The 13570-nt window shown below is 34.1% G+C and overlaps 1 protein-coding gene across 4 annotated transcripts in view; it reads left to right on the top strand.

Annotated features, from left to right (window-relative positions):
- The window catches only part of LOC134529836 (zinc finger protein castor homolog 1), a 141021-nt gene that overhangs the window by 91227 nt on the left and 36224 nt on the right, over nucleotides 1-13570 (top strand). For 3 of the 4 annotated variants that reach the window (XM_063364332.1, XM_063364330.1, XM_063364328.1), the window contains exons 7-13: nucleotides 406-716; nucleotides 2648-2822; nucleotides 4680-4932; nucleotides 6476-6635; nucleotides 8586-8774; nucleotides 10788-10802; nucleotides 12307-12492. In XM_063364332.1, the coding sequence (XP_063220402.1) occupies nucleotides 406-716; nucleotides 2648-2822; nucleotides 4680-4932; nucleotides 6476-6635; nucleotides 8586-8774; nucleotides 10788-10802; nucleotides 12307-12492 (1289 nt within the window). The remainder of the gene's footprint in view (nucleotides 1-405; nucleotides 717-2647; nucleotides 2823-4679; nucleotides 4933-6475; nucleotides 6636-8585; nucleotides 8775-10787; nucleotides 10803-12306; nucleotides 12493-13570) is intronic. The other variant, XM_063364329.1, reaches the window with a different exon arrangement.

Below are 13570 nucleotides of genomic sequence, written 5' to 3'. Positions count from 1 at the left end.
TATTTGTATGATTTATTGTAAGAAAATGTATTGGTATAGATAACTTATATCTAATTTGTTTGTGTCTTCGTTAGTTTTTTACTTAAATATTTAGGTTATTAAATATCTTTGAATCTTTATAACTTTAGCATTAGATAGATAAAGAAAGGCCTTTTTATAGTATGCCTATAATACGTTATACTTCAGTTAGCTCATGTGTATCGTATATGCTAATTTTTTATTATTTTCATATTTGTATTTATATCTTAATTCAATTTATATTTAAATGTATTTGTGACAATTTTTGGTATGTGTACCTAGTTAGTAAAGATGTTTGTGGTTAAGTGTAAGACAAGGCCTTAACTTCGCCACTTAAAATAAGGCAATAAATAAATAAATAAATAACTATCGTGCATGTTCTAACAGAAAAACACAAAACCTACCACATCAAGGACGAGCAGCTGAGCAGAGACGGCTTCAAGAAGTTCATGAAGCACGAGGGCTGTCCGTTCGAGAGCTGCCGCTTCTCGCGCGTGTGCAACCACATACACTGCATCCGCGCGGGCTGCAACTACGTGTTGCACTCGAGCGGCCAGCTGTTCAGCCACAAGCGCAAGCACGAGCGCCAGGACTCGGAGATGGCCTACCGCAAGTTCAAGCTGGCCCAGAGCATGATGCGGTCGTTCAGCGAAGGCCCGCAGCTCAGCCCGAACATGATCCACAACTTGAACGAGCAGGTGTGAACACATAGGCCTACCCAGTACCTGTTGGGTGAGGTAGTGAACGCCAGCTTTCCATTTGCAACTGAAAATAATGTTAAATATAACCATAGGATGAAGCATTGTAGCGGACTACTTTAGCCCTAATTCTTAACTCTTGAAGTGATTTTTTTTTTAAATTTTGGTAGGCTTTAGTGTGGCACGGTTATGAACGTAAAGGGTGAAGGCAGTGCGACCTCCCAGATTATAGTGGACTCGGAACCCCTTGGGTACCGACTGAGTGCCATAAGTTTGGGTCATACTGTGGTTGTTAGATCAAACCCACAACTTATCTCACGAGCTTGGCATGTTAGCGATTATAGCCACCAAAGACCCTCCATAGTGTTTTCAATGAAATACCAGACACACACGCAAATTTTCTCCAGTGAACATAGTTTAAAACTAGTTCACCTTACGTATTCAGAATACAGCACATTAACAGCAAAATAAAAAAAATGTGATCGAGTCTTTCAGTTCTCACCAGTGATGTGTTAACATCTAGCCTCGCTAACGAGCAAACTCATGTGTTCTCATGTTGGAAATAAACTTAAAGTATGAAACTCTGACACAACATTTAACTTAAAATTCTTTAAAATAATTCCAAGTGTGATAAATATAAGAAAATTGTGTTTTCAACCACATTTTTTTTGCATGAATCACTTGTAGTTTCCACACCCACTGCTAGAGCAGCCATGCAGACTATCAAATTATTTGATTTGTAGAGTGAAAAGGACTTGAAAAAAATACTAAACACCAGATTTTCGACTAGGTAATTCATTTAAATACTGCCCATCTTGTTAAAATTCATTGTACAGTTAACACTATAAAGTTACCCTTTGGCTTTGTGATCTTTGGTTCATATCTTTCTGCATAGATGCCACAGTAACACAGTTCACAAAATGTAGCACTTAAAATCTGAAGATTTTGTTTTGAATGTGTAAGTTGGGCAGCATGTTTAACAACTGCCCGCACTTACACAACTACTTAGTGGCTGTCAATGCTAGATACATGTACGTTTCCGGCAGTAATTGGGACACCCTGTTTTGATCAATTAGACATCACCCAAATGCTTGGTGTTCCAACATAAATAGTTTCTTTATTATTTTCAACAAAGACCGGTTCAGCTTCTACTTCAAGGGTTTATTCCAGTCTTGGGAAGCACTTTTGACCTTATATTTAGAGACCTGCAAAATTTGCGAATTCATTCGGCGATAGGCTAGAATTCAAACACATATACCTCTCAGATAATTTTGCTATTGGCTTACTGTTCATCTGGACGAATTTCAACCAGTTATAAACCCTCAACCAAAGAAGGATCGAATCACAGACAAACCAGCTGAGACGACTTACAAGTCGGCAGCCAATGAACTTGCGTTATTTTCCCGAGTGTACAGGAGTATGAGCAGTCTATCCTGAAGGCCATCGAAACCGCAAATTTTGCAGGTCCCTACTTATATTGTATGTATGTTTCCAACTTATTTTTTCGTGGTGAACATGCAGCCTAAGTTTTTTGTTTGAATTCAGACTCATTCTGTATATTAGTTTAAGCATACACCACCACACATTGCAGCAGTTTGTACAAGACCTACCTAGTACTCTACATTATTAGTTACAGTTCAATTTTATTTTTGTGAGTGCTGGTATTGCAAAACTAGGTTTGAAATGTATGATCAGAAGAATTTTTTATTTTTTTCTGATAAATGTTTTAAGTTTTTATTTGTTTGGTAATTCATAAAAAATGTTAATTTTATCTACATTTATATGTGATATTTTCCTTTAAATATTTAATGTATTTTTTTAATTTTTGAATACATAATTTTTATCATATGTTAATGCATGTCTACCTGTTTTATTGGTTTTGATATTTTTCCATAATTTTCACCATAGTGTTTTTGTATGGTGTTCATAAGTTGAGCCAACATTCGGATACATCAGCCAGCTCCGTGCCGATGTCTGTCATCCAGCAAGGCCCCTTCTCGCTGGGAGCAACTCAGCAACAGAGCAATGGAGACAATTCAAGTGATGGAGGGAATTCACCTCCGTTGCACTCGGCACCGCCTCCCAAATACTCGCATTCAGTGACTAGTAAGTGCCACTAACCTTCCGATTAAACATCATTATACTAACTATGAGCTGGTTGCTGGAAAAGTTTCAAGTTAACCATCATCTGGTTTAGAATCGTCAAGCCTCTTGTCATTTTGCTTGCCGGCTGTTGTCCAAGTGCACAGCAAGTTTTACACTCTGTTAGTTATTACAAGAGTTAATCGATGCTTTCTTGCAAAGTTTGTTAGTTACCCAGAGTTCTCCAAAGCCTAATATACTATGTAACAACAAATATCTAATTAGTTATGACTTCAATTTGACTTACTGTAATTATACTGTAAATTGTTCCAATCCTTTCCAATATCTTCTTTGTGTTAAGTGCCAAATTGTATTTGATTAACAGAGAGTAACTATTGTTCTAAATTATTTATCTCAAAAATATAGTTATAAGTCATGAAACTTAAATGTCAGCTTTCTTTTGATAACTTTGATTTTATTTTTTCGACATCTCACTTAAGTTTAAAGTCACACATTAAATTTTAATATTTGGAGACTGTGCACTTAAATCATGTGAACATATCTTTAATTTAGATTGCACTCCCACCCCTCGAAGTAACACTGTTTGATTTGCGAGGTTTTGAAGTAATGATGCCAGTAAATTTTGGCATGATTTGAAGTAACATGGTCATAGATTCGAAGTAGCGCTGTTTTATTTTACATGAATTGTTATTTATGTGTGTGCATAATGGTAAAGGTACTTATGTAGCATTAAATACAACAAATCAATAATGTGAAGAATCAACAAACAATATTTTGCTCTTTCCTTAATAGCTATTCGCTTCCTTCATTGCTTATTTATCTCTGACGATGCCCATGTGTTCACGCCATCCCGCATGCCAGTAGCATCTCTGGAGAGAAAAACCAGAAGCTTTCAGGGCTAGTTTAAATTGTGCCACTAGGATGCACTAGTGGCAAATCTGGCAGACACACATTGATTAAACAACAGAGTCTGGAATTATGTTAACAGGTTAAATAGTCTTTCTAATAATATAAAATGTTAAGTTTATGCTCTTTTAAATCTTAACAGAACTGAAATATATTTCCTATATTAATAAAATTATTATTTGGTATCTCAGAAATGTTGATAGCACCTACTTAGGAATGTTATGCCCAAGGCCTATTATGTAAACAATGTGGTACATGAATTTTTAAAATCTAATTTTAGGTTTTTTAATCCCTTAATGTTATTCCGTATTTATTAAACTGTACTTCAAATTATTTAGACACATATTTTAACGGGAGCTGTGTCTTGATTTAATTGGTAGTCAGCAGGCACACTTACCTGAATGGAAAACAAATTATTTTGATTAACATGCACTCTTATGGGAAAAAAAAACTTATTTTATTAGCGTAATTTTGATTGCGCTCTGTTTTCCTGGAACAAACTTCAAGGGGCGGGTGTATATAAAAAATTACTCTGTGGTATAAATATTAATAAAAAATGTTTTTTTTTTCTTAATTCCTGGGATTGGTTCACCAGGTTTTTGTAGACACCTTGTTGTAGTTTCGTGATAATATTTTAACAATGACTTAGCATAATAGAGGCCATATTTTTATTGGATTTGCTATCGGAAACAACCATCATATTTGACTCTGCAAGTCATCCTTATTGGTCAGCTTAACTGACTTTTGCCCCTGGGGTTGTGGCTTTGAGTTTCACCAAGGGCATGGATGTTTTGGAATTACTTGGTAAGACGTCCCCACCAAGTCTCTTGGTATAAGGCAGGGTCATTAATATCGTATGTATACAAGTAACCGACTCCACACTCTGTACTTGAATTTACAAATTCAAATGTGACCTAGGTTTGATTACATTGAGTGAAAATGTGTGCATTTCAGGTGACGATGGCTTGGGGAGTGGAAGTCTACCGCCTCAGTACGGTGCCCTGTCTTCGGATTTCTCATCCGGAATGGCTGTGGACTTGAGCACCGAAATGGCATCAAACACATTTTCTTGGAACAGCGAAGACTTTTGGCAGAAATACTTAGCTCGTTATCAGGCTAACGAAAAATGTGTCGGAGGCGGCCAATGTGAATACATTTTCAAGGAACATATCCACTGTATGGCAGAAGGATGTGATGTAATTTTCAGGTATTATTCAATTTGTTTAATTATTAATTAATTTATTTGTTTCATCTACTGGACCATGTAAATAATTTTACACAATGGTATGGGACATATCAAGATATAATTTAAATGTCAAATATACAAAAAGTACAGACATTGAATTCAAAAACACGAATATAGGTAAAAATATAGCCTATAAAGATTCAAAAAATACACAGATGGTTGTAAAACAGTAATACAGGTCCAGTATAAAGGGAAAATATAGATAGTAGAATATAAAGATAAAATTAAAACAGTAATACAGTTACAAATAAATATATACTTTGCAATCAAAAATAGAAAAATGTTAGGGTACTGTAAAATTGTGGGTTGTTATATTCTTAAATGGAAATATTGGAACCAAAAAGACTGAAACATATTGATCTTTATGAGTGTGAGATCAGTGTGTAGAGCATTGAGAAAAGAAGATAATGTAGAAACTAGGGGTGTGCGGGAAAGGAAATTTAGCTTCGGGAAATATTTGGGAGGGAACATCAGATTTCACTCAGGAAATCGGGAAAATATATTATAAGCTCTATAGCATGCCAGTAAAATTATAATTTTTTAAATGTTTTTATCACAACAGCATTAAGTTCTACAAAAATACAGAACTGGTGAATCACTGCTTTTATGAACTAAACCAAAATAAACTATAGAAGATACAACATGACAATCTTTACACTTATGAGTTACACAAGGAAATGTTTGCAAACTTTTTGGAAAACAGATTTTTAATATTTATTCTGTTTTTGTGCAAGAAAACACTTTGAAGACACCGTATTTCCAGCAGATGAGAAAACCCTTTCACAGGCAGTTTCAGTTGCTGGTATTCCCAGAAATGCCACTGCTAACTTGCATAAATTTATCAATATCATCACATTTTATTCACACCACTTAGTGGGTTTCCAGTTCTCTCCAGTAGCAGCATGTTTAAACATGTCATCACCTCTGTGTTCTGATGAGCACCTACGAGACATTTTGCAGCTAAATTAGCAAATTCATGCCACAAAGAGGAGTGGCTAAAGTCATTAGCTGATTCAGGTTTTTGTGGTCCTGCAAAATAAAGAAAAAAATACCGAAAACCTTTACCAAACATCTGAGATGCTAACTACAAGTAACAAACCAGATTAAGTTAGCCTATTTATAGCGGAAAATAATAAAAGCTACACTGTAGGCCTACGTCAAATATACTGCTATGGACTGTAGAATACCACCCAATAAATTTTACCCCCAAATAATATTAAATTTAACAAAATCTGCCCACAGTAAGAAAACTTACTGGATACAGCTAACTCCTGTATAGAATGGAGTGCAAATCCTCCAACATGTAATTTTGTGTGCCTGGTAGGGTTTCTTTACTTAGTTACATTGTCGGATCCAGTTTTTTTCACATTGTGGGGTCGAATACTTTACTTGATAGACATTATTTAAATTTAGTGTTTAGTTCTGTCATAAATTTTCCATCGAATGATGTTTGTTTCTGTTGAACTGTTCTTGGTTGTATGAATATTTTCAAATTGATTTGCAGGTCAATAGAAGGGGTACGAGAACATGCTCGAAACCACGAACAACAGGAGCAAGTTACAGAGGCCTTCTACATTACCGAGTCTGGCCTGGAAACATCAAACTGTCAATGTTACGAGGATTGCCCTTATCAGAACAGAGAGAAACACTATCATTGTACTTGGGTAAGTGCTTAGTTGTTAAATTTATAATAAATACAATTTGTAACATAAGAAAATTACTAATGTGCATTTCCACAATCAGTTTCTAAATTTAGCTTTATTTCTTACAAAATTCATTTTTGGTCACGGATTAGCTTAAGAGTTGTAAATTTGCATGTTTAAGTTTTAATTTTTACAAACACATAAATATTTAACTTATAAACTGCAAAATTATTTTTTTTTTATATTCCACAGTTAGTTTTGTTAAGAAATTAATGAAAAACTATTAAAGCAAGTGAGTATATATTAAATAGTTTTGTTAATTGACTTACATTTACTTTGTGACACTCAAAACATCCGGCTAGCTCACAATTGGCATAGAGTGCAGTGAGTTGGTCGCTGAAATGATATTTGAGTTCCAAAATAAGGGTTACTGTCGATGATTGGTTATTGAAACAACGTCTCTCAGACACAAACTGATATTAACGTTTTTTTATTAATACTTGAAGAAAACTCAGTCATCGTGGCCACCATCTTCCGACCACGAGAACAATTACATGTCGAATATACAACCAGGTTGCACAGAACATCTTCACTGATTTCAAAAAACAAATTTACTGTTTGTAAGTACTGAAAAATTAATATCAAAAAACTGCTCGCAAGTACACCCGGTGGTTACTTGCAACCTACGGTAAAAGCCGAAGGATTCAAGTCCTCGTAGCAAAGACAAAGTTTCTTGACTCATTGCTTAGATATAATACACTAAAACATACGACTGTGGTCATTGAATTCAAAATAAAAGTTACGAAAGACAAAAAAGTTTAAATATAAAATTCTCTCTTCTACACCATTAAAGTGTTATTTGTGAGCCACCGCCCAATGTGTGACCTGCTCGGAAGCTTGTACAGTCGCTGACAGAAGACACGGCCGTCCTCTGTCCTGGAAGGACAAAGGGTGCTTGTGCGACTTAAATTTAAACCAATCATAAAAATACAGGAAAAACATCGGCCAATCATGACGCATGGCAACAGCACTCCCGACAAACTCCAGAGTCTTTCTTTCACAGTTCCAGAGCTCTTGTATCTCTAATTATTATGCAACTGGCTGACTATCACCTCAGCTCGTGGTAACTGACATTCAACAAAAATGAAACATTATTGACCAGCTAGACGTAAAATATTGCAGCGTAATGTACTGCTATGTTTTAGTGATATGTACTTCAACATTTTCTGTAAATTATCTCTAACACTTTAGTACCTTTTGCATACAGCCTTATACAGTGTTTGTCTAGATAGTCGGGATAAAAAGTTTTAACTGAACAGTTTTTTTTCCCGACTTTACTTTAACTGTGTTTTCTGGTTATTGGTGGATCTCTTGCCAGTCATTTCCCCAGATAATCGGGAGTTTTCTGTGCCCATTTTTATATCATGCAAGATGAGAAAAATGTAACGTAAACAACAATCAACTTAAAACTTCACACCTTTGGCTTCGACTTGCATTTCCACCTTCTATGTTTGAGGTGAAGATTCCCGAAAACTTTTAAAGATGCATATGAAAATGTATATAAGGCTGAAATTTTCTTTTCACCACACGCATCACATTTTCATTTGTTAAACTTTCGCTCAGTGAAAGCAAATGAAGCTTTTAAATCAAATTATTAAGAGTTTGACATGTTTTTTGTGAAAAACATTATTTATGGAGAGAAGCATGATGATTTATAGTATTGCAGTTTCAAGTTGTAGGTTGGCGATGTCATGCAACTTGCTTGTTTTATAAACTTATCTAGTTTACTTGTGTTTGTTGTTTGCGTGTTGCACTCATGCATTTCTTGCAAAGTTTATAAACCCCGCAGTTACCTTTATTTGTGTGACTAGCGAACTGATGAATTAACTTGTGTTTGTAGTTTAAGGTACATATTTTGTTTTACTAATTTCATGAGTTTCTGTAAAGTAAAATTTTTTCTCCTGTGTACAGGACAACTGCCGCGAGATCATTCTACCATCTGACAAGCCATTCCGAAGGTTAGACCACTACAAAATGCACGAGTACTCTCGCAAGTTAAGCCTCACAAAAGATCCCCTCACAATGACTCATCTGGCTACCTCTATCGATGGCATGTTCAGAAGGAAGCGAGGAAGACCACCGAAAAACAGCGTTATAGAGGTACATTATAAATAATATTTCACATTTAAGATTGCATATTATTTCTTTCATTCAATCATTTGAGTAAGACCAAAATAATTTTTATTTACTTATTTATAATGGTTACAAACATAACCATTTTCATTTTTAATTTTTTTTTCCGCTGATTGAGTAGTGTAATAATATATGACATCAGCTGTGGCTGACCGCCCTAGCTTATTTATTAAATGCAATAATTGATGTAGGCAAATTTATAGCCTGTTACCATCCAAACTTATCTTTCATACTATTAAAATAACTTATGAATTTGCAAACATTGTTACTAAAGTTACCTATCATAGATTTTTAACTTTTAGAACTAAGAGGAAGATCTATTTTAACCAAATAATCATTGGACAGAACAATTGAATCTGAACTGGGTAAAACTATAATTTTTTGCTGTTGGGAAGGATTAAATGGGACTAGTATACGTCGCAGCACCATAATACTACTGATAACGTCATAAAAACAGCGGCATGGGCATCGTTACCATTTCTACACTCAAACAGGGCAAGCGCGGTAATATGAGGGGGTTTTGGGCAGGGAACATTATATGCTTGTTTTTTTGCAAAATACACAGCTTTATGAAACTAACTTTTAGGTACGGTATTATATACTAAAACCCTACCTATTCTACTATAGAACACTATACTGAAGATATATTACCCACAGTATTGTATTATATACGTACTACAAACCCGCCTGGTTTAGTATATTTTGTGATGCCATTTTTTTAATTTAAATATTCATTGTCAACTATTATTATGATGTCTTGGGTATCCTATCGTATAGCCCACTGTACCATTAAATTTATTGGATACAAAAAAACACAAACTTTGTTCTGACTCATCACTGCAACACTCATTACCAAACCTATACAATTAATTTATATTACATACTAAATCTTATTGTATACTTATTTTAAAACTTAAATATTATTAAGACATTCCATTTCACTTATTTTCTGTTCAAATTCTATTCTGATTTTATTTGTTCAATCCTACTCATACCAAAACTGCTATTTTCACTCCCAAACTATCACTATCATTTGTTTTTATTTCCACAACGATATCCATTATCTCACCATTACCAATATTTCATTTTATAATTCCCTTTGTTCCTCCATTCAAGTCTGTTATCATTGGCCAACTTCAAAAACATCATATTATTGTCCTACATTTTTTTCCGACCATAAACACACTTATCGTTATTGAGATGTAGACTTGACCCAATTAAATTAATGTATACTTATGAATATTATATAACAAAACCACACTTGTATGTGTTTTAGGGATGAGTTTACAAGTCATGTTTATGTTGTGGTTAAGCATCAAAAATGTTTAACTTTGCATTCAGACTAAGTAAATAAGTGTCCTTAAACTTAATATAGTAAATTTACTTAAATACTTTTGGAATGCTGTAAATATTCAACAGATAAACTTTACATAATCCTGAATCAAGGTTGTTATTGTAGGTTAACACAGTTTGAAACATTGGCTCCAGTCAATAATTGACCCAATATTAATATTTAGTTTATGGTCTCATTGAATGTTTTTTTAAATTGCTTCATGAAAACATTTTCATGACAAATATTGGAAAGTAAAAGTATGAGCTGATAAATAACTACTTAGTCTCTGGCATCAATTATGATTTATGTGTACCAAGTTGGTTTTGAATTTCAAGCAGTCTGGAGCCAACTTAAATCTTGGGTTGTAGAGCCCTAATTTAACTTTCTGATAATTAAATATAATCTGAACACGAGGAAAAAAAATAAGCGGTATTAATTACTATAAAGCCAAGTAAATATTAAAAAAAAAATTTATTGGAATAATTTTATCTCTCATTAATTAAAGGTTTATGTTATCTAAGTTTCTTAATGTAATCGAACTCAAGTTAAAGTATTACTCAGGTCAGGGAACATGTGTAAATGACTATGATTTGTTTCTATGTTGCATTTTGCAAAATTTATAATCTATTTTCTCTATTCCTTTTCAGGTTTGGAATGATTATGTAAGTTTCTATTTTAATAATACTTGATAGTTAAATCACTCTTCGGTGAAGGGTGGAGTGTATTTTTCTGTATGCAGCAGTTTTGATGAATGAAAATAGGTGAAATTTGTGTTTATGAAATAGTATACCTAGTAACATTTATGCATGCATAAACAATAAAAAAATTCTATTAATTGAATCAGGTTATTCTTTTAAGAATCTTGTGTAAAAAGCACATTAACATTCAAATGGCACATTTTTGTATTTACCTACCTACTTACAATTAACACACTCACTTTTTTTAACAAACTTTGTGTGTAAATGTGTGTTAGTTCATTTAGTGGGACTTTTAAAACTTCATTGGCATTACCACTTTGAATATAACTGAAAGATACAGGTTATATAATTGATATATTCTGTATGTTTATTGTTCACAAAAATTTTTTTTAAAAAATAACTGCCCAAACATTTTTATCATTACAGTAAACTCTCAATTATCCGGGCCTGGATTATCTGGTTTTCAGGCTATCGTTGCTTGAATATAGTTAAACTTTTAATTTTTTATTTTCTTTAGCACTCCAGCGCATTTCTTCGCTAGGCCGTTATGTGCGTTAAAAACTCACAAGACTTACAATTCTACCTTATTTTCTGAAGAAAAAATGCTTATGAGAACACTTTCCTGTCTATACGTGTCTGTGCATGTGTGTGTATGTTTGTGTGTGTACATCCTATATTAACTTTTCTTTGGCTGATTCAGGCACTTATAATTTTTTGGAAGTTGTATAGAAGTATGAACTGATGAAATTTTAATTATTTAAAAAAAACTTGTGTGGTGGTATAATGCCAGCATTTGATTATGAAAGTAGCAAACAAGCAAGACACTGCTGTAGATGCATAACTTTCCATGTAAATATGTTTCAATTCATAAAAAAAAAAAAAATGGGTGCGTGTACTTATGTACGCGCGTGAGAAGTTATACTTCTTTGGCATAATTAAAAAATAGTTTTTAATTGCATGCAAATAATTAACTACAATAAAATAATAAAAGGGCTGGAAAAAGATGGTCAACACAGTCAATAAAGTTCAATTTAAATTTGAAAAAATAAATAAATAAAATTTAGAGAATAATAAATATATATGACATAATTTGAACTAAATATTATAAGATTCTTAATTTTAAATATTTATTATTGATTATTTAATATTTTAAAAGAAAATAAATAAATTTAAAAATAAATTCAAAAATTTAATTTAAGTTTATTCATTTTTTAAATATTTATTATTTTCTTAATTTAATATTCACTTTTCATTTTGACGTGACGTCTAATAAATCGATAAACGCCGGCTGCACGCACGAATAATTTTCTCCATGGTAGCGTTATTCTCCATGGTAGCGTTAAAAGTTTAACGCAACCTTGTTGGAAGTCGCAATAGAAGTATAACTTCAATAACACTTTTAAAGCATAGATAAACATAAATTATGTTCGTAACTATAAGAAACTGTTTTATTAACTCTTTTTTACAGTTTCCAATGGCTCCTGGTTCTACTATGGACTCTCCTCAAGCAATATTCACTAGCTTCAAGTTACCCAAGCCATCGATACCACCGGGAAGCATAAGCAATCAACTTTTCTCTCCATCTGTTGAGTCAAGCAACAGAACCAGCACTTCACCTTCTAGTCCTGATGAAAGTTCAAAAAGTTCTACTCCGGTGAGTTTTTATTCAGGATTTGTAATAATTTTCAAATGAATTAAAATTTAACTTGGTTTATTGGTATTCTTACTGGGATTCACAAATAATTGTAATGGCAAAACAATATTACTTTCTAATAGTTTTACATATGCTATGCAATATGCTACTGTTTACAGTAAGACTGAAATATCTTGTATTTGTACATAAGAGGAGGTAAGCACCAATACCAGTATATAAGTTGTTGTGACTAGGGATGTAAGGGAACGAACAAATGAAATGTCGGAGTGGGCGCCACCACGTGATGTGGGCACGTGGACCCGGCGGAGACTCCCTTCAGGGCGTGACGTGACCCGTGTAGGGCTAGGCTCGGTTCCCTTAGCACGCGATATCGTTACAGTGGGCTCTTCAGGCGTCCCACACGCCTCGAGGTTCAGGAGCAGGGACACGTGGTCACTCGACTAAAAATAACACGTTCGACGTACTCCTTTTATTCCAGCAACGTTACAACACGTCTCCAATCGCGCTACACCTACATACACTATGAAACTGTTAATAATGCCAATGGCGGGAGAGAATAAGTTTACAGGCTGACCAGGTCACCTCGTGGCGTGGCCTTGTTAGCTTAGGACGCGGTTCGTGGTTAAATGTTCGAATTGAACTTAAATATTTATTAAAACGAGTCGGCCACCCGGAGTAGGCCTCGCAGATACAAAAAAGGTTTAAGAATGATAAAAAGTCCGGCGGATGTTAAAAGATCAGTTGATTAAGAAAAATATGAAGTTGCGCGGTGCTCACCAAGCATCCTACCCCGGGTGACGAACGGAAGCGACTGAAGAGGCCAGGGCAGCATGGCAGCCGGAAAGCACTGGAATTACCGTTAGTCTCTCCTGTTATTTATTAATACATATTTTAACTAAAACAAATACACTAAAATTTCTATAATAAAATCATATCAAGGTTTCGTTAATTATTTCAGTTGAGTATTGATTATTTTAATTATGATTATGGTTCACACTAGTTACGGGTAGTTCCATTGCCTGCCGCGTGGGGTGCTGCGCCGTCCTTACAACTAGCACTTAAAACATAAACACTTAGG

The sequence above is a fragment of the Bacillus rossius genome, chromosome 2 (assembly GCF_032445375.1).
Source record: "Bacillus rossius redtenbacheri isolate Brsri chromosome 2, Brsri_v3, whole genome shotgun sequence".
Classification (NCBI taxonomy): Eukaryota; Metazoa; Arthropoda; class Insecta; order Phasmatodea; family Bacillidae; genus Bacillus; species Bacillus rossius.
Note: the sequence above shows the minus strand (reverse complement) of the source record. Positions and strands in the feature narration are given on the sequence as shown.